Source organism: Rhinatrema bivittatum, chromosome 6, assembly GCF_901001135.1.
Source record: "Rhinatrema bivittatum chromosome 6, aRhiBiv1.1, whole genome shotgun sequence".
Lineage (NCBI taxonomy): Eukaryota > Metazoa > Chordata > Amphibia > Gymnophiona > Rhinatrematidae > Rhinatrema > Rhinatrema bivittatum.
In genome coordinates, this window is record NC_042620.1 from 115,067,253 (window position 1) to 115,091,148 (window position 23,896).

Consider the following 23,896-nt stretch of genomic DNA (forward strand, 5'->3'; position numbering starts at 1 on the left):
AGAGCCAGCTATAGGGCAAATATCGCTGACGGGCCCTTCCTATGAGAGAGAGAGAGAGTGTGTGTGTGTGTCTCACACACAAACTCTTGAGACACACCAAGGCTCTCACACACACACAGGCACTCTCTCACATACATGCACACCGGACCTTACACACAAACACAAGATCTCACACATCTACACATTCATACTCTTATACACACTCCTCTCATACTCACAGCCATGCTCTTCCACATACTTCCTATCTCTCACCCTCACATAGGTTCTTACGCTCACACATTCACACTCTCAAGGCCTCCCCCTCTATTCAGTTGTGACAGGATAGGGTCCTCTGCTGTCCCACCACCACTAAGCCTCTCCTCCATTGATGCAGGCTGGGTGATGCTGGAAATGCTCAAGGCACCTAGGGTGACCATTCAGCTCACCCACTCCAAAGGCTGGCTCTGTGGTCGGCCCAGTGGCCGAGTGGCATGCGGAAGGTCCCCAGTTCAATCCTAAAATGAGCCTTCTGTACCCTGGATTGGTCGAACTGGCGATGCGCTGGAGGTAGCATTCCTAGCCTTGGGGGAGTCATGGTCATTGGTATGAGTGACACCTGATGGCCAGATTTAGCAACTAGGATTCAGGGCTCCAGAATGAGCTTTGGTAAATTGCTCCTAGCCTCAGGACCACTGCTGCAAAGACCAGACTAGGAATAGTAGATGGGTGGGGTCCATTAAAATAGGGGAAAAATAGCCAGATAGTTGTGAATGAGGCCTCATGATAGAATTCTGGCACTGGTTCTGATTGGATTGGAAGAAAAAGGAGAAAAGAGGAACTACCGGGCCAAAAAATAAGGCTATATATGACATTCTCAAACACTCTTCATGGAGTTACAATCTCTTTATGATTCCAAATTTGTTGTCCTATTTTTCTGCTGTAGAGAACTATTACTACTCTGCTAAAGTGCAGTCTCAAAGTTCACAAGGTGGATAGGTATTCTCATAACTGGTCTATCAATATCTGGTAGTCCATCCCAAATTCTGATGCTAAGGTAGACTACTATTGTTTGCTTTGATATCATTATGTGTAATCTAAAAGTGGCATGTATGTTTTAATTAGGGTTGTTACAGAAATCTCCAACAACATATGCACATCTTGTGTATACTGCCAATAAAAAAAAGTGTCCTGCAATCAGTTATGTATTGGTCCTTAAATAAATTGCCTTCAAACATAATCACAACCTTTCCAGCAAATAAAACAGAGAATATTTTTATGTTCTTATTTTAAAACTAAGAACATGTTATGAAATATACAAATGAGTCAGTATATGACAAAGCATAACTGGCAGGTCTAAGATTCAATTTACTATAACTAGTGATATGCATACATTATAAATATATAGATATTTTTTGAACTAAATGGGGTTTGTTTGCATATTTAACTTTGTGCATATTTAAAAAATAATCACAATATCCTGCAAAGAAATTACAACATATGATTATTTATCATAATAACTGAACTTCCATAAAAAATGTTCTTTTATATTTGCAATGAAGATTAGACTCAGCAAAATAAATCTGCTTCCAAAACTGGAAAAATATAAATGTATTAAAGGCTTTTATTCTTCTCAGTGAGTGAACAGAGTGTGCTGGACTTTGAGTCTTTGTTACTAATACAATCTAGATCGGTCATATCACCAATGTGCATTTCTTGACCTTATGGAAGGGGTGGACAACTTTGGGCCTCAAGAGCCATAAACAGACTTGGGTTTTCAGAATATCCACAATGAATATGCATTTGCAAACAATGGAGGCTGTGCATGCAACTCAATCTCAAGCATATTCATTGTGGGTATCTTGAAAACCAGACTTGTTTGTAGGACTTGAGGACTGGAGTTAGGCAGCCCTGCTCTTTGGCATCCATACTGGGTCAACTTACTTTCTCATACCATATACTATTTCCTGCATTTCCTAACAATTTTCTTGAAACAAAAAGGTGTGCGCCTTGTATTTTAACCACACCTCCTACTGGGAAAAAAAAAAATCTCCTCCCCTAGCCCAGCCTTTAGTTGTTTCTGCCCAAGTTCATGATTTCCATATGGCGAAGGGATGTCTGCAAAAGGCATTTCAGATGGATCAGTACAAGCAATTCTTTGATTTACTTAGATTCATAACAATAGTGGCTAGCTAAATTATCTGAAGAAAAAAAAAAAAATTTTTTAGCACTGCAGCTGTAACATTTACAGAGAGGCGTCACTGCCCAGTGCTGTAACGGTGAAGGAGACTGTTTTACATTTTTAATCTGAGCGAACTCACCATTTGTTTTTCTTCCTAATGTAGTCCTTTTCTGAGAGGTTGACCAGATAGATCATTGGTTTGGAAGTCAAAAACAAGTGCTTATTCAGCACTTCAATCTAAAAACAAGAAAGCAGGATGATGAGAAAGCTACGTCGACCGCTAGGCGCAATATTTTAAATTTCTGCTCGTGATTTTTGTTGGATTCTTATCATCATTAAAAGAACACAGTTGTAGGTGTCCAAGGAAGCCTTGAACCTACTATATCACTGATCTGTACAATCCAACTGATTGCACACCCCATCTCTGACTTTCATTTGGAATTCAGCATTATTTTATTTATTTTCACCATGAAGAGGGACCTGACTGATGGCTCTGCCTCTGACAAGCGACAGAGGAGGAGCTGAGGGGGCGGGGCACCCTTTTGCCAGAATGATCACAGAGTTCGTTTATTTCATTAACCGCGGGTCTCTTCATAAGTCTGTTTTTTAGAAAAACAGAGTAGCGGATATATTTCATTTCCCATTCTTCCCCGTCAACCTTCTGCTCAAACAAAATTAAATTTTTTTCTCATGGGCGAGAGGCGAGGATGCTTTAAGGATTCAAAAGGGACCGGTCATAGCTCATAGCCTACCTCCTTGTCATTCCAGTCATGATAAAAGCGGACATGTTTCTTCTCATCTAGTACCCAAGTTTTGACTTTGCACATTATGTCCTAGGCAGAATTAAAGGAGGAAAGAAAGAAAGTCATTAAAGAAGATGAAAAAGAACAAACTCGGCAGGATAACAATTATTTCCCACAAGCCACGCATTCTGACGTTATAATACATAAGGCACATTCATGCTAAAGTGTTAGCCAACCACTCTCAAAAGATACAATATAAAATCTGCTTTATTACACTGGGGCGGGGCGGGGATGGGGGGGAGAAGGGGGAAGAGAGGTGAAACGAGGGGAGGATAAAAAGTAAACACACTCCTGGTTTTAGCCGTCTACTACAAAAACAGAACAGCACACTCCTGAAGACATAAAAAAAATCCAGCTAGTAGGAAGATTCAGACAGGCAATAATGTGAGCTCAAAAGAAATAAAGATCATAAGATTTATTTACAATAATTTATAGACACCGCCTTCCAGATCTTGAATGCCCAAAGACCCAACAACATATGTAAACTACAGCTCTTGCAGCTTCAATAACGTTTTGTACTTCAGCATCACTGGGTGAAATCCCAAACAAGATCAACACTATTAATTTTCAAATGCACGGAGATAGGTGGACAGATGGGGGTGGGGGAGATTAGATAGAAAAACGACGGCAAAAGAAATAAGAACCCCTTACTGGTGATTCAGCCATCGCCAAATTAATTCTGCAAGCCTAAAACCTTTGTAATCCAGAATTTTATGGGTTTTTTTTGTTTTTTTTTTGCCAACACCTTCTCACACCCCCCCCCCTCTCCTCCCCTTTCTCCACCTCCCCCACCACTAAAAAGTAAAACCTGCCAAAGCCTCCACTGCACAAAAAGAGCCCTGCTCCAGTGACCTCCAACCAGCTGCATTCACTTTCAGAACATCTCTCTCGGCAGGAAATCTAAAGGCCTTTTAGTTAGCAAGCCAGTGTGCATTCAGGAGGAGTAACTGCAGGAAAAGCCCAATGTGCTTTGTTTCTCTGGCCTTTCTTCACAGAAAAATTAATCATCTGTGAAATGGAAACTGCAAACAGCAAGTGACACAAACGGAACCCTTCAAGCCTTCCCTCATCACTTTCGTGGGTCCTGAATCCGAAAGCTGCGTGTGGCAAGATTCTCCTTACGGACAGGTGTTAATAAAAGCCTGGAGGGGGCTCAGGAGGTCAAACTCGCTTCTTCCCCCAAGTAGTGCGCTTTAGACAGATCTGGCGATTTTTTTGTTGTTGTTAAGGATAATTTATCGCCAAGGTTTCGATAATGCCCCTCTCAAAACTTAAGCTTTTGTTCTAGGCACAGGTTAAACATCTTGTAATGCTCACACATAAGCACAGTATTTATTTTACTTTCTTTCAAAGTCTTGCCCTTGTTCTTAAGGGAGATTAAAAAAAAAAAAAAAAAAAAACCCCTACACACAACCAAAACTTAAATCTTTCGATCCTGATTTTTAAACACTCTAGGACCAGGACTTCCCACAGATTTTAACAAGGAAGGGGCAAGCTGAAAACTTTTAATGAAATCTAACATGTTCCACCTAAGAATAATCACTTTTTACTCTTGCCATAACTGATTTTCACTCAGAAATGTTTAAAAGTGGCTAATGTAACATCATTTCCTACAAGGAGAAGATCAAAGTGCTATATTACAAATGCATTATGATTAAAAAAGCACTGTGCAGTCTTGCTATTAACTGTTCTTTAAACCCTAAAAGGCTTCCCATAGATCTCACTTGGCACTGCATATACAACCTTTGACAAGTAATGTAGACCATTTTTATTCATTGCCTAAAATTGTGGGCAATTATGTGCGTCACACTGGCCACCTGCAAATTCTGAATTGCCTGCTCCAGTTGTCAGTGCAAAAAACTAATGTTGGAGGGGATTAATCTAGGGGGAGAGAGTCCTCTTTAATAGCTCCAGCAGGTGAAATGGCCCAGCTGGTTACTGCAATGAGTGGCCAGAACAGCTTATGTAGAGACATGTAACAACGTTTAGAAAACAGACCTAGCCCATCCAGGGCATTAGGCAGCTTTTCACATTTTGTTAAATTAAGAAGTTAAATTAGCTAAATGCATAGACTAGCTGTATGCAAATTTAATTTGGAGGCGCTACGCCTCAGTCAGCATAGATTTTCCAAACCTCAATGGCCTGAATTCTGCAAGATTCCTGAGCTGAATAAATGGTCAAAATATCTGGAGATATTGGATCTGTGGCAGTATTACTTATGCTGCAAAAAAAAAAGATCCGTGCAAGTTCAGAGATATTCGACTCTGCAGGAGATTTCCTCCTGTGAATAATTTTTTGTGCGCCTCTGAAAAGTCACAGAATAATTTTAACCAATTCTGAGAACTAGTGAAGGAATTTTCTCACCACACAAGCTTATTTTAAAATGTTAAAAGTGTTTTGCATCATGGTTTCTTTCCAAACCGATGCATGAGATCAACAGATAAACTTACTGACAGCAGAATGGAAGTCAAGCTCAAGTCACCGAAGGAAAGTATGATCTGTCTGGACGAAACAGACCGTTCCTGGGTGCCCAATCTGCTGGAGTTCCCAACACCAATGACAAAATATAAAGTATGAGCAAGACTGACAGAAGACAGATCATATACACAGAGTATGTTTAATTTCTGATTTATATTCCACCTTTCCTGGCTGGTCAGCCTCTTCAAAGCGGAATACACTCAGTTACCGTAGGCATTTCCCTGTTCCCATAGGGCTTACAAATCTAAGGGGGTGATTTACTAAGCTGTGTTAGGCATTTGCCGCACGGTAAATGCCTTAACACAGTAATAATGCGCAGTATTTTATTCCCCAACCCCCCCCCCCCCGGCACTACAAGTATGGTAATGAGCTAATTAGCATGCAAACATGCATTATTTGGCTCATTACCAAGCAAAACCGTGTAAATCAAATAATGAGTTTTGCCTCCAAATTTGCAAGGTATGTTATTTTACATTAGCTACAATTCTTGAGCTAACGCCGTATCCTGATATTTCTGGAACCGTGATTTAAAGGGACCAATAGGAATGAAAAACCCTCCCCACCAAGTGTGTCAAATCCTCCAGGGATCAACTAAAGACTCCATGTCCTGCCCCCCAGCCACGCCTTGTGGCAGCTAAAGAAAATCTTTTAAAGTTTTAAAGTTTAAGGTCTAGTACAGGCCCCATCCCTTTACCCCAGACCCCTACCCCAGTAGCCCTGGTAGGTTCCCCCCTGAACAGGGGGAACCTATTGACTACTTAGGTAGGGGCTAGGTGGATGAGGTAGGGGCTAAGGGGGTGGGCTAGGTTGGGACCTAGGGGCGGGCATATTTTTGCCAAATTGGAGGGGTTTGGGATTAAATTTTTAATTTTTTAGTATAGCTTTTAAGGGGAGGGGGAGGGTCTGAAAAGGATTCTTGGCACCTATGGGCCGGGTAGGGAGGTTTATAGGGCAATCATCCCCTATAAATCATGGTAGCCCCCACAGTCCAAGGCCACCACCGTGTGGCTCTTCCAAGGCTCCGTTAAACTGCAGTATTTTTCTCCACGGTAATTTACTGCTGGGGAAAATACTGCGGGGTTTTCAAAGCTGCAGTACCAAATATCACAGCTTATTAAATCCCGCGATATTGTCCCCTCTGGGGGTACTTGGAGCAATAGAGAGTGAAGTGAGTTGTCCAAGGTCAGAAGGTAACACTTACATTTGTAACAGTGTATGCATTAACTCGTATCCCAGTTATTCTAGAATAAATCATTGGGTTTCGTTTTCAAAAGGCTTTCTCCAAATACCATGCATGCAGTACAAGCCTTGAAAATAGGACACCTAATGGTCAGGAAGCCACAACTTACAGATGAAGCATGAAACAATGATTTCCGTTTCTGAAGATATCCCTCCCCCTGCAGATCCTGGGTCAGAGCTGGAAAGCTAACCCTTTGTCCAAAGCCACATACAAATGAGCATGAGGTAAACCAGTTAACTAATAACTGAAGAGGACATGCACGGTTTTATTAATTAGCTGCAAGACACGAAGCACCATAATTAGTAATCAGCTCACCACGTGCTGGTTTCCCTTGACACAGAAAACATTTTTACAAGTCTGTGACGGAACTGAGTAATGGCAGCATGTCCCAGGACATTTCACAAAATGTAATAGTGCACAAGCAGGATGTGCAGTAAGCTATTCTGCTGCACTTCCTGGAACATGCAATGAATCAGTTAATGCACGTCCTATAGAATTATTGCTAGATTTATATTAAGCATGTTGAAAAATAAAAGGTCAAAGGCCATGTCACTCAAGTATCCAAACATTCCAGTAGAGGCTTGTTGCTGTTTCAAGAAAACAGGGATCTAAAAAATCTATAACTTAGAACTTTTCTTTTTTTTTTTACACATTAATTGAAACAATCATACTTGAGTGCACAAGGAAAATACCAGAAAAAATGTAAACTGTTTAAAAAAAAAATAAAAACATCAGAAATCAATGTATATAATGCACAATTAAGACAGGATGAGCAGCTAAATTGGACAAGACAATATCTAACTTGCAGGTCAACATAGATAACCTACAACTCTTTGTTGCATTGGTTTTGTACAGGTGCAAAGTGATACTTTTAACCTCAAAAGAAGTTCTAATGAAGTTCAATAGTTAGACACCTGGGAATATCTGGGTATAATTAACATGAGATGCAATAAAATCAGCATTTTCCATCATCGCAGATACAGAACCTACAATAGGACATATATTTACACATGCCAAATATTCCTATTCCTTTTGGTTATGTTATCAGTTGTTATAACATGAGATTATATACAGAGAACGAAGGAAGAAAAGGAAGAAAGAATATCCATGAAGGATCAGCCTATTTATTTATTTATTTATGGCTTTTATATACCGACATTCATGATACCAATCATATCGTATCGGTTTACAGGAAACAATGGTGCAATAACAATAACAATAACATCAACATGAACAATAGGTGAAGAGAGAGCAAGGTGATCAAAAGTTACAATAAAACAGGGGCACTTGAACTGGGAGGAGGAAGAGCCAAAGGCATGGGTGACTCAGAGAATAATATCAAGTCATATACTCAGGATTATAATAATAATAATAATGTGTACTCAGGACTGAGTATTATCAAATAAATAAATAATACCATATAATCAGGGCTGTAGTGCTATCATATGATCTTGGCTAAATAGTATCTGTTCATAAAGTCGGGACTAATTAATCAAATTAAATAATAATAATAAATAATTAAATAGTAATTAAATAATTTAAATAATAATTTAAATAATTAATAACAATAAATAATAATAAATTAAATTAAAGCCTATACCAGATGCTTGCGAAAAGTGCTTCCAGACATAATTGAATTTATTCGTAGTATTGTGTCTTTCAGCGATAAGCTTCTCCATGGACAGCACCTCTCAAATTTATTAGGCAGTCTGTTAATTTTTTATTTCAAAATGTATATTCTGCTTGTCCACAAAAATATATTCTTAGCAGATCAAGAAATTAAAGACATGTAGGGGGAATGAGGTTTTTCTCCATGCCAAGGTTAAGTACATGGTAAAAGACTTCAAAAGTTATGGGATAAACACAGAAAAGCCTTACTTGCAAAAAGTGAAGGATAGCAGAAGCTTGACCTGGCAGCACTGCAGGCCATGGGAGTAGCCTACACAAAGACCATCCCTAACAGTAGTAGTATTGCTGCATTATGTTTCCAAGAAGAATTAAGTTACCCTACATGGAGTGACCATGTTTAAAACCCAAATTCAATAGCTAAGGGGAGGTCAACTGTTTTGGACAATGGCATCACTAGTTTTGGGAACTGTGTGGATTGTTGGAAGGCTTGATAAAAAGATATGATAAGAGACCTGTGTGTTGGATTTAGTGTTGGTATTGTAAGACTCAAAAGAACATGACTAGGCCTAAAATGGCCTACTAGTAGAGATGGAGGAGGCCAGTACCTTTCATAGATGCTAGGCATGATTGAGACAGATATGTAGGACAGTGGTAGGAAAGAAGTTAAAAGTTTAGGTAAATGATATGGAGGGTGGGGAGCTTGTGTTAGGTTGAAAATGGAAACATGCGGGCTCATCTACCTAAAGTGGAAAAACTGCAAAAGGGTAGATATGATGGGTCAGTTTGGCTTTTATCAGGCATTGTTTCCTTAGTTACCATATGCTTGTGTGTATTATAAAAAGGTGAGAACTCCAGGTGAGCACTGCACCTGTGCATGCATATATAGAGAAAGCCAGAGGGGCGGGAGGCATGGAGTGGCATCTGCATCAGCATACATGTTTGAATGAGGGAACTGTGGGGCTAGCAAGCAGCCTAGGCCCTGGCAGCAGCAGAAGAACCCTACCCTGAACAATTAAAACACTGGCTGACAAAAGAGCAGCAGGTAACATGGCCGAGAGAGAGGGAAGGAGAAAAGAAGTGTGGGAGAAGGAGAAAGGAGAAGGAAGGGTACAATGCAAGGCATAAAGAATGCACACACACACACATACACACACCATCCCTCACATATACAATGTACCTATCCACACACTCTTATCACCAACCACATCCATACACAATCTGGCAAGTTGGTGAAAAAAGCAAGCGGGCAGAGTGCATCTATCCATCTATATATATATATATATATATATATATATATACACACACACACACACACATCTACTGTGTCATCCATTATGTAAATAAAATATTGTTTCTTTATAGGCTTGTGCATATGTATAGATACACACCACAGTTATACATAAATTTACATGTCTATTAAAAAAAACATGCAGGAAAAAAATGTGTTGTTGTTTTTGGGGGGTTACCCCCTGGGTATCATTTCAGTTAATGTTTATTTTGGATCTGTCCTTTGCAGAAACAAAACAAACATTAAAAAACACACAAAGCAAAAATGAAACAGGGCTTCCCCAGGCCCCCCTTGAACCCAAACTCTCCCATCCCCAAAGTGCTGAGGACAGGAACCTCCCTGGCCCCCACTTATCTTACCTGTGGGGATCTATCCCAGATTGGTCCCATCCTTGAAGCCTTGGCCTAGTCCCAGCGCTAAGGCCTAGGCTAGGCCAGATGCCAAGGCCTTGGTCGACACCTACGTCTATACCCAACAACAATGTCCTGGTACTGAGGCTTAGGCTTAGGTCTAGGCCCGGTCCCTATGCTGGAGCCTGGACTGATGCCATTCTGCCAACGAGACCTGGCCAGAGACGCGTTCCTGCCACCCAGGTCTTAACCAGCCTCTGACATCTTCTTTCTTCAAAAAAAATGTGTAATTTTTTGAAGGAGAGAGATGTCAGAGGCCTGGTTTAGGCCTCGGCAGCGGTGACCGAGCCTCTGGCCAGATTTAGGCCCAGGCATTGGGCCAGGCCCCAGCATCAGGCCTGGACTTAAGCCTGATGCCCAGTCCCAGCACCAAGGCCTAAGCCTATGCCCAAGCTCTGCCCTGACATCGAGGCCTAGGCCTGACATCAAAGCCCAGGTCCTGGTATGGAGGCCTAGGCCCGACCCTAGGTCTCAAGATTGTTTTTTCTTCAAATCGAATGTAATAAAAATCTCAGTTTTTCTTTAGTTCCATTTTGAAAACAATATGAAACGAAATAGGAAATGATGATATTTCCAATTTCATTTCAAATGAATGCACATCCCTAATGTTATAGTAGATGGTGGCAAATAAAGACCAATTAGCCCATCTAGTCTTAGTGCTAAGGATATATCCCAGCAGTGGAAACTTGATTACTGGTAAGATATTGCTCTTCTGTTATTCTCACAATCTTTGATTAATACTGGTTTTAACCCACTTCCACAGTGTATGAAGTCCCAACTGACCTGGATATGCGTTAATATTTTGGTGCATAAAAAATGAATTTTAGCCCCTCAATCTCCAAATTACCACAATTATTTTTAGGCACGACTATGGGCTGCAAGTGAAGAAAAGTTAAAAGTAAAAACAAATTCGAGATATACATGTAATTTATTAACATACTATTTTATTTGTATTATGTTTTAAGAAAAAGCAAAATGGCATGATAAATACAATCCTTTTTAATCTCTAGCAAATAATAGCTATATATTTTTCAAACTACAATAATTTTGGGGATTTTTAAATTATTGGCAGTACTAGAAAGTCTGTTTTACTAAAGTGTAAGCATTAACTGGTGCCAAAAGCAGAGCAGTGAGGGTAGAATGTAGGGAACAAGAAGAAGTGTGGTGGTGGTGTTGGCAGCATTTAGTCTTAATTGGTTAGGAACTCAGACTCAAGAAAAATTTAGGAGTCAGTCACCTAGCAACAGAAACCAACCAATATTTCACAATTCCCAAAACTGATATATTCCATGCTGACCACAGAGGATCGGAGGCACCTGTGCCAGATATGGGTTTTCTGCACAGACATTTCAGCTCCAGCCGCACAGGAGCACCTGTCCGTGGAATATGCCGGTTGGTCCCTTGCTATCAGGTCGATACTGTAACGTGCGGTTGAAGATTTCCCGTCTGTAACGTGCTAGGAGCGCACAATTCGGACGCGTAAGGCGATTCAGCGATACAGACTCCAGTTTCACGCGTCCTTAGCGCTTCTTAAAACAGACGCATAACCCTTTCCGCACGCAGCATGTATATGATATGTAAATGAACGAATTAGCTGTATAATGAAGGAATTAGCTATTCCCCTCCGATACTGTGACGCGCGCTCAGATTATCTCCTTTGTAACCCGCTATTTTGCCGCGTCCTTAACCTGTTAGTTTACCGCTACCCTCTACTTGGTGTTAGTGTGGTGTTAGTGTGGTGTTCGAAAATTAAAACGGGAATAAAGTGTAAAAAATGGTGTAAAAAAAGTGTAAAAACATTGCTTACCTGCCCTGGCCCCGTCCGGTCTCCGGTGCAGCCCCAGTCCTGTCCCCTCCTCCCGAAGCAAAAAAAAAAAACCCCCCCGAAAAAGTAGCAAGGCTCGGGCCTGCTACGGTAGTCCCTTCTCCCTTCTCCTCTCCTCCCGATTTCGGCGCTCAAGGCGGCCGGGTGGGCGTGCATTCATCCAGGCAGAGGGAGCCAGCGGCGAAGCGGCCTCCGGCTCCCTCTGCCTGGATGAATGCACGGCCCCCGCCGGCAGCGAATGAATGCCCGTGCGATTTCGGCGCTCAAGGTGTGACGTCATGTCACACCTTGAGCGCCTTGAGCACCTTGAGCCTAACGCTGCCGTGAAGCGTTAGGCCCGCGAACCCAGGATACTGTATAGGCGCTCTATACAGTAAAATGGGTTGCGCGGGCCTAATGCTTGCCTAAGGCTTCGCAGCCGCGGCATGCATTTGCATGCAATTAGAAGAGAGTATAGAGCGGTAGGTGAAGAGAACTGTGCGTGCGGGGAACGAGGGTGCGCCTGACTCTGCCGCACTGTTTCTACCGTGGCCTTAGAGTATCGACCTGTATGCCAGCAGCTCATAACTGCCAACTAGCCTGTGATCTCTGTGAAAAGTATGCAACCAAAAGTTTCCTCAATGGGAGAAATACATATAAAAAGATTACAAAAATAACATGATCCATCTGATGAGAAGCTATAGTCTAAACACAATTGCTATCTAAAGAAGAATAAGAGTGTCACTAACTTATATATCCATTCAAATATCTGCTGAGAAAAGAAGCACGGGATGGGGAAGTAGACAGCTAAACCAATCCAGTCACACATACTACCCTAGGCAGTGAGAGGTACAATATTTTCAGATTCCATAATTGTTCATCCAAAATGCTCAACCATCATTCTATAAGACAGAAGAGTGAGTTTTCCATAGACAAAAGGCAAGAAAGCAGCTATCCTTAGCAATATACAGTAACAACTAAACTGAAGCCTGTAAAACACCTTTTAAGTAAATGCTGAAGCAGTGAACTTGTTGATCCCTGAACTGTGGTCACAAGAATATTCATGGAGAACTGTCCTCATATTAAAGATCTTATCAGCACAGGTAGCTGTAAAAGTGCTTTGTTTCTCCAATTAAAATCCAGTCTGAAAGTTGAATTAATAGCTCTCTGACCCAGGGTCATTATCATGTTTTTCTCTGTGCCTTGCTCTGGTGTGCACTTCTGAATCAGAAATCATTGGGCTCAAGAGAGTAACTTCTAACAACTTCAGGTTAATCTATACAAGTTTATAGATCAGTACTCAGCAGCTCTTAGGAAGAACTCACTCTGCTCCTGAAATTAATAAAACTTATTTAAGAAACAACTGAATTACGCTATTATACACAAACTGCAGGGAGACATGGATTCCTGCAAGGTACCAACACCCACTTATTGTAAAGTTACCATTTCCTACAGGCATCATCTGATCGGCCATAAAGACATAACAAATCAAAAGGTGACTGGTTCCACTTCAAACCGTGCATTACTTAATCGGAAGAACTTGACAGAGAGCTGGTTGAAGACATCCAGAAGGTGAGAAAGAAGGGGGAAGTGTTAATTGTTGGAGATTTTAATATGCTGGACATAGACTGGAAAATCCCATTCTGTGGAATCCATCAGAAGTAAAGAGATAGTGGATGGCCCTACAAGTGGCTCTGTTCAAACAAATGGTAATAGAACCCATGAGGGAAAATGTGATACTCGACTTGGTGCTCACTAATGGGGAAAATGTCTCTTAAGGTCTGGGTGGGAGGCCACCTTAGCGTTAGTGATCAAACGGTATGGTTTGATATCACAACTAAGATGCAAAGAAGTCACATGAATGCCTGGGTTTTCAATTTCAAAAATATGGACTTTGTTGAAATGGAGACAATATGGAACTAGAAGACTGGGAGAAAATGGGAAAGGTGGAACAACAGTAGGCCAAACTAATAGGAGCAATTACAAAGGCAACAAATCTATATATGTTAGAAGAATAAACAAAAGTAAGAGAAATAAGAAACCAATCTGGTTCTCAAAGGAGAAGGCTGATAAAATAAAAGCAAAAAGAACAGCGTTTAAGAAATATAAAGGATCCCAAAAGGAGGAACACAGGGAAGATTATCTCTTGAAACTGAGGGAGACGAAGAAGGAAATCAAGAAGGCTAAAAGTCAGGTGGAAGAAAAGATTACCTAAGAGGTGAGACAAAAAATTTTTCAGATATATTAGAGAAAGGTCCAAAGTGGTTTAGTGAAATTGAAAAGTGACAATAATCAATGTGTGGAGAGAGATGAAGAAAAGGCAGAAATATTAAACAAATACTTCAGTTCGGAGTTCACTAAAGAAGACCCTGGAGAAGTTGCTGGTTGACAAAACCATTGGTGGAGATGGGATAGATTGAACTCAGTTTACAGAAGAGAATGTATGGGAAGAATTAGGAAAACTGAAAGTGGACAAGGCCATGGGGCCGGATGAGGTTCATCCCAGGATATTGAGGGAGCTCAGAGAAATGCTGGTGGGTCCGCTGTGTGACCTGTTCAATAGATCCCTGGAAACAGGGGTGGTGCTGAGTGAATGGAAAAGAGGGGTGGTGGTCCCACTCCCCAAGAGCGGGAGCAGAGAGGAGGCTGGTAATTATAGGCCAGTTAGCCTCACCTCAGTGGTGGGTAAATTAATGGAGTCTCTGTTGAAGGAAAGGATGGTAACTATCCAGTCAGGAGGATTACTGGACCCCAGTCAGCATGGATTCACTAGGGGAAGGTCCTGTCAGACAAATTTGATTGATTTTTTTGATTGGGTGACTAAAGAATTGGATCGAGGAAGAGCACTGGTTGTGATCTACTTGGATTTCAGCAAAGCTTTTGATATGGTCCCACATAGGAGGCCTGTGAATAAAATGAGAAGCTTGGGAATGAGCGCCAAGGTGGTGGCCTTGATTACAAACTGGTTAACAGACAGAAGACAATGTGTGATGGTGAATGGAACCTACTCTGAGGAGAGAATGGTGTTAAGTGGAGTACCACAAGGATCGGTGTTGACCAGTTCTGTTCAATATCTTTGTGAGCGACATTGTGGAAGGAATAGAAAAGTAAAGTTTGTCTATTTGCGGATGATACTAAGATCTGCAACAGACTAAACATGCAGGAAGGAGAGGAGAGAATGAGATGTGATTTAAGGAAACTTGAAGAGTGGTTGAAGATATTGCAGCTGGGATTCAATGGCAAGAAATACAGAGTCATGCATCTGGGGTGCAGTAATCCAAAAGAGCTGTATTTGATGGGGGGTGAAGGACTGTTGTGCACGGGGCAGGAGAGGGACCTTGGGATGATAGTGTCTAGCAATCTGAAGATGGTGAAACAATGTGTCAAGGCGATAGCTAAAGCTAGAAGAATGTGGGGCTGCATAGAGAGAGGAATAACTAGTTAAGGAAAAAAAAAAAGGGAGGTAATAATCCCCTTGTACAGGGCCTTGGTGAGGCCTCACCTGGAGTACTGTGTTCAGTTCTGGAGACCATATCTCAAAACGGACAGAGACAGGATGGAGGTGGTCCAGAGAAGGACGACTAAAATGGTATGGGGTCTCCATCAAATGATTTATGAGGAGAGATTGAAGGACCTAAATATGTATACCCTGGAGGAGAGGAGGTGCAGGGGAGATATGATACAGACCTTCAGATACCTGAAAGGTTTTAATGATGTACAATCGATAAACCTTTTCCATTGGAAAGAAATCAGTAGAACTAGAGGTCTCGAAATGAAACTCCAGGTAGGACGAGTCAGAACCAATGTCAGGAAATATTTCTTCACAGAGAGTGGTGGATGCCTGGAATGCCCTTCTGGAGGAGGTGGTGAAGACAAAAACGGTGAAAGATTTCAAAGGGACATAGGATAAACACTGTCGGGCCGATACAGTAAAAATCGCAGGAGAGCGGACGAGCGCCCGCTCTCCCGGCGCACGCACAGGACACTCTCCTGTGCGCACGATACAGTAAATTAATTTATTTAAATTAGGGTCCGCGGTAAAAAGAGGCGCTAGGGATATTAGCACGTCCCTAGCGCCTCTTTTTGGACAGGAGCGGCGGCTGTCAGCGGGTTTGACAGCAGACGCTCAATTTTGCCGGTGTTGGTTCTCGAGCCCGCTGACAGCCACGGGTTCGGAAACCGGACACCAACAAAACTGAGCATCCGGTTTTCGACCCACGAGCCCATTTTACTTTTTTTTTTTAAACTTTTGGGGCCTCCGACTTAATATCTCCATGATATTAAGTCGGAGGGTGCACAGAAAAGCAGTTTTTACTGCTTTTCTGTGCACTTCCCCGGCGCTGGCAGAAATTAACGCCTACCTTTGGGTATGCGCTAATTTCTTAAAGTAAAATGTGCGGCTTGGCTGCACATTTTACTTACTGTATCGCGCGGGAATGACTAATAGGGCCATCAACATGCATTTGCATATTGCGGGCGCTATTAGTCTCGGGGGGGTTGGACGCGCGCTTTCGACGCGCTATTACCCCTTACTGAATAAGGGGTAAAGCTAGCGTGTTGAAAACGCGCATCCAAATACCGGCTAACAGTGCACTCCATCGGAGCGCACTGTACTGTATCAGCCTGTGTGAATCCCTAAAGGCTAGAGGACAGAAATGAAGAAATGAATACATGGAGGTAACTTGCTGGTGTGGCGATTACTACCCTTAACAAATAAGCCACGACTCCATCATTGCTCTCTGCTTCAATAGCAGGGGGAAAGGAGGAAAAGGGGAATTAAATATAGACAGCAAACAACTAGGACATAACTGTATTATGTTTTTGTTATTATTGTTTTTACTCTCTCCCCGCTCCCAACTTATGCTATTCCCAGTTTGAATCCCTCTCACTAATTCATCTAAATCTTGCTTTTTTACCGCGTGTGATTGTATTCTGTTCCTTGTAAAGGCAATGTCTATATATACTTTGGTTAGTAAGTTACATGTAAACCGACACGATGTGCAAACATGTTGTCGGTATATAAAACTGTTTAAATAAAATAAAATAAATAAATAAATAAATAAATAAATAAATAGGACATTGAATTTTGCAGTCTGGAAAAAATAAACATAGGGGTAACTTGTTGATGCGGATGTTACTATCCTTAACCAATAAGCCTGAAACTCTTAATGCAACTCCAACATTATTCTCTGCTTCTACGGCACAAGGTAACAGGGAATTGGACTCTAACAGCAAACAACAAGGGCCCTGACTTTGACAGTCTGGGAAACCGATAAGAATGGGGGGACCTGAATGGTTCAACCGAAACTACCATAAACTTGCTGGGCAGACTGGATGGTCCATCGGTCCTTTTCTGCCCTCATTTCTATGTTCTATCTACTCAGAAATTTCTCTCTCGTTTTGGCAAAAGCCTGCAAAAATGCAGAAAAACAAAGCAATTAATGTTAATATATACCAAGCTGAGAAACTACACACAAGTCACATAGCAGAAATTAAGCACATTCACACTGGGTGCACCGGGTTCACAGACCATGTTGTCTAATACTTGCTTACAGATAGGGCAAAGCTGACTGTGCTCCTAAACAGATTCTTCAAACTAACCTAAAAATAAAAAAGTATTTATTTCTGAAATGTTTGCTACACACAGCAAGAATGAAAGTGATGTGGCAGATCATGGGACTGGAGTCATGGAGGCTATATGACAAAACTACTGCTCGCTCAACTAAACATCTATGACCAGAGTCAGAAAGGTACAAGAGTAAATAACACCTCAAACCAAAACAGGAGAAGAATGTGTGCCACTGCAGACACAAAAGAGCAATGAGTGAGCAAGCTGGCAGCTAGTCAGTCCTCAGCCTCCCATATTCTCTGTCCACTACAGAAACATAACAGCAGAAAGAGACTGTATGGTCCCTCCAGTCTACCATCCACCCAATTTAGCTTTATAATTCCCATCACTCCTTTACAGATCCCCTGTGTTTATCCCATACTTGCTTGAATTCAGATCATGATTTTTGTCTCTACCACCTTCACTGCAAAGCTGTTCCATGCATCCCACCACCTGCTTTGTAAAGAAATATTTCCTAAAATTACTCCTGAGTATACCACCTTTCACCCTCATCTCATGACCCCTCACTTTAGAACTTCTTTTCAGCTGAAAGAGACTCGCCTCCTGTGCATGGAAACCTTCGAGATATTTAAATATCTCTATCATATCTCCTCTATCTCCTCTAGAGCAGTGGTTCTCAACCTTTTTCGGCCAGGACACACCTGACAGATGGTTCTCACATGCGTGACACACTGAACATATGACCGTCACGGGGCTAAATGTAAACAGACTCTGCATCCTCAGGAAACCCCTCAACCATGGGTGCAGAGCAGATCTAGGGCATTACCCTGTACAACTCACCATAGAAAAAAGATATCCTGGTTCTGATGACATCTCAGTAAAAGCAAAACAAACTCCCTTTACTACCAGGCACATTAGCCCTCCATATGAAAAGACAGTAATTTACCACTAATGCATATCCTATTGAGAAAACAAACAAATAAGATTAATACAAATGCCAACATACTAGTAAAATACTTCACCTCGGTCACACACACAGAACTGACTTTCACCACAAATTATAAATATGGAGACAGAAACTGGAATAAAAAGCCACTCTGCATAAAGTGCAAACCTGAAGAAATGGAAAGAGAAATATAGCACCTAACATAGTCCCAGGATCTGCAATAATGCACACAAACTAACCTGCACAAAGTTACACCAAAAGTAATAACCCTATCTATGAAAAGGCAACTCTACAAATATTAAACCAGGCCGTAAACACTAATACACTTCCTATTAGGAAAACAGATTAAGCCCCACTCAGAAATAATTGTACAACTAAACTAATAAATGTTTCAAGACAGCTGATGAACAGAATAGCATCCAACAATTAAAAACTCATAAAAATTATTTAAAATTGTCTAAATATAAATAAAATATTTCAAAACAGCAGACATCACATAATACCCAATAATTAAAATGGCAGTCAATCAAGAAAAATAAACTTAAAAAGCCACCTTTACTTACCCTCTCCAGCAACTCTTCTACCCTTTTCCCTTGCAGGCCAATAGCATACACACCAGAAGTAGCAAGGGCTGCTAAAGCTCTGTCCTCACAGTCCTCTTCCTTAGGACCCACAACCAGTCACTCACACACAATCTCTGTCTCACACACATCAATAACCTCCCTAACCAGTCTCTCCTTCCTCACACACACACCAGTTTCCTCCCTAACCAGTCTCTCTCTCTCTCTCACAGAAACACATCACCTCCGACCAATCTCTCTCTCAATCACACACAGGCTCTCACTTACATACAAGATCTCAATCACACACAAATGCTCTCGCTCTCATTCTACCACACACACAATTTCTCATTCATGCACCCAGGCACCCATATTCTACCAGACACACACAAAACTGCTACTCCCGCACCCAGGCACCCAGGGCTGGAGCGTCCATTAGGTGAACTTAGGCAGTTACCTATGGTGCCAGCCCTTAGGGGGCGCCAAAGAGCAGCCAGGTGGCGCTGAGAGCAGAGCTGCTCATGGCAAAGAAGAGTAGAGATTCGTTGGGCCGCAAGCAGCACGTGCTGCTCGCGGCCCTGGGAAGCATACAGTGGGCAGCGCGAACGAGGTAGGAGGAATCAGGCCCGACACCAGCAGAGGTGGCACAAACAAGGGGGGGTGGGCACAAGGCAGAAGTCGCCTAGGGCACCTACTACCCTTGCACCAGTCCTGCAGGCACCCATTCTACCACACACACACACACACACACACAAGCTGCCACTCACACACACACACACACACAAGCAAGTTTCCTCTCTCACGAGGAGCATCTTCTCATTGCTCGGCACAATAAGCCTAGCCTCCGCTTTTCAGCCGCCACCGGCCTGGCCTCCGGCGGCAGCACGCTGCATCACTCCAGGGGATGACTGATCCTCCAATAGACCAATCCGCCCCTGGGGAGAAGGTAAGCACAACCAGGGCAGTGGGATACTGGGAGCCACAACACACCTGCTGATGCTTGGTGACACACCGGTTGTGAATCGCTGCTCTAGAGTGTACATCTTTAGATTTTTAAATCTATCCCCATATTCTTTAGAACAAAGACCACGGATCATTTTACTAGTCACCTTCTGGACTGATTCCAACTGGTTTATATCCTTTTAAAGATGTGGTCTCCAGAACTGTACATAGTATTCCAAATAAAATCTCACCAGAGACTTATACAGAGCAGGATCACCTTCCTCTTTCTGCTGACCATTCCTCTCCCTATTCAGCCAAGCATCTTTCTGGCTTTTGCTGTTGCTTTATCCACCTGTTTGGCCACACTGAGATTATCAGATACTATTACCCCCAGATCCCGCTCTTCCTTCGTGCTTAGAAGAATTTCACCTCCAATACTGTACCTCTCCCTTGGATTTTGCATCCTAAATGCATTACTCTTTTTTAAAATTAAATTTTAGCTGGCAGACTCTAGACCATTCCTCAAGCTTGGCTAGATCCCTCCTCATGTTTTCCACAGCTTCCTGGCTCTCCACCTTGTGACAGATTTTGGTATTATCGGCAAAAAGACAAAACCATTTCTGACAATACTTTTGCTTTGTCGCTCACAAAAACGTTGAAAAGAACAGGTCCAAGGACTGATCCCTGAGGCACACCGCTAGTAACACCCCCCCTCCTCGGCGTTAACATTTACCACTACCTTTGTCACCTCCCACTCAGCCAGTTACTCTAGATCCCATACCAGGGGTGTTTAATTTACTTCTAAATCTCCTATACGGAGCCATGGCAAAGGCCTTACTGAAATCCAAGTACAGTACATCTAGTGCTTTCCCTTGATCCAACTCTTTGTTCTCCCAATCAAAGAAATTGATCAGATTCATCTGACAAGATTTACCTCTGGTAAAACCATGCTGCCTCGGATCTTGCAATCCACTGGATTCCAAAAACTGCCCTATCCTCTGTTTAAGCAGCGATTCCATTAATTTGCTCACCACAGAGGTCTGACTAACTGGCCTGTAGTTCTCAGCCTCCGCCTTACTTCCACTTTTATGAATAGGAACCACATCTGCCTGTCTCCAGTTCTCCAGAACTACTCCAGACTCTAAGGAAGCCCTGAAAAGGTCAGCCAACAGGAGCTGCCAGGACATCTCTAAGTTCCCTTAGTACCCTCAGATGTATCCCATTCAGCCCCACTTCCTTACCTACTTTAAGTTTAGTTAGATCCTCATGAAAACTGATTGATACCAGTGCCAAGGAGGGCAGAGGCTGCTGCTGGTGATGATATAACTATAATAATGCTGATCACATTTTAAACTAACATTATTCAAGTCAGTTATTTTGTTGCATGCTGGTAGGTTGCCTAGAATCAGACTGCTGGCCATCTCTACTTCTGTAAGCTGTAAGAATAGGAGTTTTCTTCATTTCGAACACATAATAAAAATAAACCATTACAGTTTCATGTATTTTTTCTCTCTCGAGAGCTCACCTATCTTCCCCTATTCATATAGGGGTAGATTTTAAAAAGCATTTACTCGAGCAAAACTGGTTTTTGCTCGAGTAAATACACTTTACTCAAGTAAGTGGGCTTTTCAAAATTGCTACAATATATGCCATTGAATTGTCCATAGGATTTACTCAAGTAAGTGCACTTTACTCGAGTAAATAGCTTTTGAAAATTGCTACAATAGTATGTCACATTTACATGCGTAACTCCTTTGAAAATGACCCCCATAGTGCCTGATTTAACAAAGGTATTATGCACGTAAAATGGATGTTTGAAATTCACCTGGGGGGGAGGTTGTATGCATAAAAGTATGTGTATAACGCACATGCCTATTTTTATACGCGCAAAACAAGAAGCTTTCCAAGGGGCGGAGCTGGGGCAGGGAAATCATTTACGTGCTTACTTTCAATTTTCAGAAGTGTGCGCCTCAGCCGGCCTTCATTTTCACGGCCCTCAGCACTTAAGTACGCTCTGAGAATTCGGGCTAAAGTCTGCGAGTATGTTTTATTCACAGACTTTAATCCTCTGCATACAGTTACACACACACACATATTTATATTGAAAGCACTAGTGAGATAGAAGAAAGGCACATGGTGGTTGCCTTTTAGCTAAAGGATTTATTTTCCTTGATCATCAACAAGTGAAGATGTTTCTATAACTCAAGTGAAGAAGTCACAAGTTCATTATGGAACTCCCCCTTCCCAAGTTAGCACAGAGAAGAAACTCTTCATCTTCTAGGAAACCACTATTATTTATTATTTATGATATATACATGAGGTAGATTTTAAAAAGGTGCGCGCACACATGTACACCCGATTTTATATCTTGCGCGCGCAGGCTATAAAATCAGGAGTCGGCGCACGCAAGGGGGTGCACAATTGTGCGCACCAAGCCGCGCTGCCTTCCCCCGTTCCCTTTCCCCAAACCTGACCTTCCCACCCCTAGCCCTTCTCTAACCCCCCCGTCCTTTGTCTTACCTTTTGCGCAAGTTGCAGGCTGCCGGAACGTGATCCTCTGACACAGCAGCAATGGCCGCTGTGTTGGAAGCCTCTGGCCCCGCCCCGGACCGCCCCTTTTGTAAAGCCCCGGGACTTACATGTGTCCCAAGGCTTTATGCGCGTCACTGGGCCTTTTTAAAATAGGCCTGGCGCGCGTAACCTTTTTAAAATCCGGCCCATAATGAGCATAGGTGACACCTTGTTTAAAAGAAATTGAAATAAGCCACTCAGAAAATAGTCAACTGTGCTCCCAGGCCCAGCCGATTGGCATGCAACGCTGCCCTGAATCACCGCACTCCAGTACTGGAGGAGGCTCTTAAAGCAAAGGGAAACAGTCATGCCATGCCTCCTGCAAGTTGAGGTAAAACAACCTCCCTCCTCTGAGGAAAAAAGAAAAAAAAAAAAGCTGCAACAGAAAGCAAAAAACAGGATGTTTCTTTCAGGAAATGACATCACCCTTTTTTGAAAATATGTCAGTTTCTTAGTATTATGTTTATCAATATATCCTACATTTCTTTGTTTATAAAATAAATAAATAGGTATCCTGCATCTATCCTGTAAACTTATGAATGCATACAATTTTCCTCATCTTTAAATTAATTGGGCCTTAATGCCAGTAATTTTGTTGCGCATACTTTGTAGATATTTTTAATGAAAAATCGCAACGGGTAGCTTGCCCTGTAAAAATAAGCTAGCATAAATGTATGCACGTTAAAAGCGCCCGTGCACTCTTCTGCAGCTGTTTGGGCAAGTGGGGGAGGGGTGGGAGTGGGTTTAAGGTTAAAATAGCACATGGCGTTTTGAAACTGCTAAATACACACAACGCCTTGCTCTCCCAACCTCAATGCACCCAAAAGAGCTGGTGCCCCTTTTTTAATGCTATCTAAAAATACGCATGTTATAAATCCCTCGCCAATCTTTTTGGCTACGCTGAGGAGGGCCATTTTCAGACAGGCAAATCAGTATTTTCTCACCTTCTGTGGTCGAGTCCACAAAATACACATACATCTGACGCAGCTGTAACTCTGGTCTGGATGGCCCCATTCATTTCTAGTACTGATACTTTTATTTAATTTTTTTTTTTTAAACTCTTAAAATTTTTTCTTTTTTCACATAAAGTAGTCCACCTAAATATGTAGAAATAAAGGTCAATTTAAAAAAAAAAAAACAACCAAAAAACTTGTAGGAGATTCCTTTTTCACATAATACACTTCTGACTGCTTTGACCCAATGAAGGGAGTGTAGCTCACAAAAGCTAGACAGAAACATATTAAGATAATTCAGTAAAAAAAAGTACCACAACTTGTTTATTGACCTTTGCTCTTGAATTTTCAGAAATGCATTCTTTTGCCGTACACACAACTTTTACTTTCACTTAAAAAGCCACCTTTAAAATTTTTCATCCATGTCCCCTATTTTTGAAGCCTTCCTTTGCTTTCTACCTTTTTAAGCTGCTTATGTTTTGGGGGGGGGTTTTATTTTGAAACTTTATATAATTGAAAACAGGCACAAAAATGCATCTTGCAAA

The 23,896-nt window shown here is 41.9% G+C and overlaps 1 protein-coding gene across 1 annotated transcript in view; it reads right to left on the reverse strand.

Annotated features, from left to right (window-relative positions):
- OLA1 (Obg like ATPase 1) overlaps positions 1–23,896 on the reverse strand; it is a 342,037-nt gene that overhangs the window by 98,052 nt on the left and 220,089 nt on the right. The window contains exons 6-7 of the mRNA XM_029605806.1: positions 2,911–2,991; positions 2,298–2,395 (exon numbers count right to left, since the gene is read on the reverse strand). Coding sequence (XP_029461666.1) covers positions 2,298–2,395; positions 2,911–2,991 — 179 coding nt within the window. The remainder of the gene's footprint in view (positions 1–2,297; positions 2,396–2,910; positions 2,992–23,896) is intronic.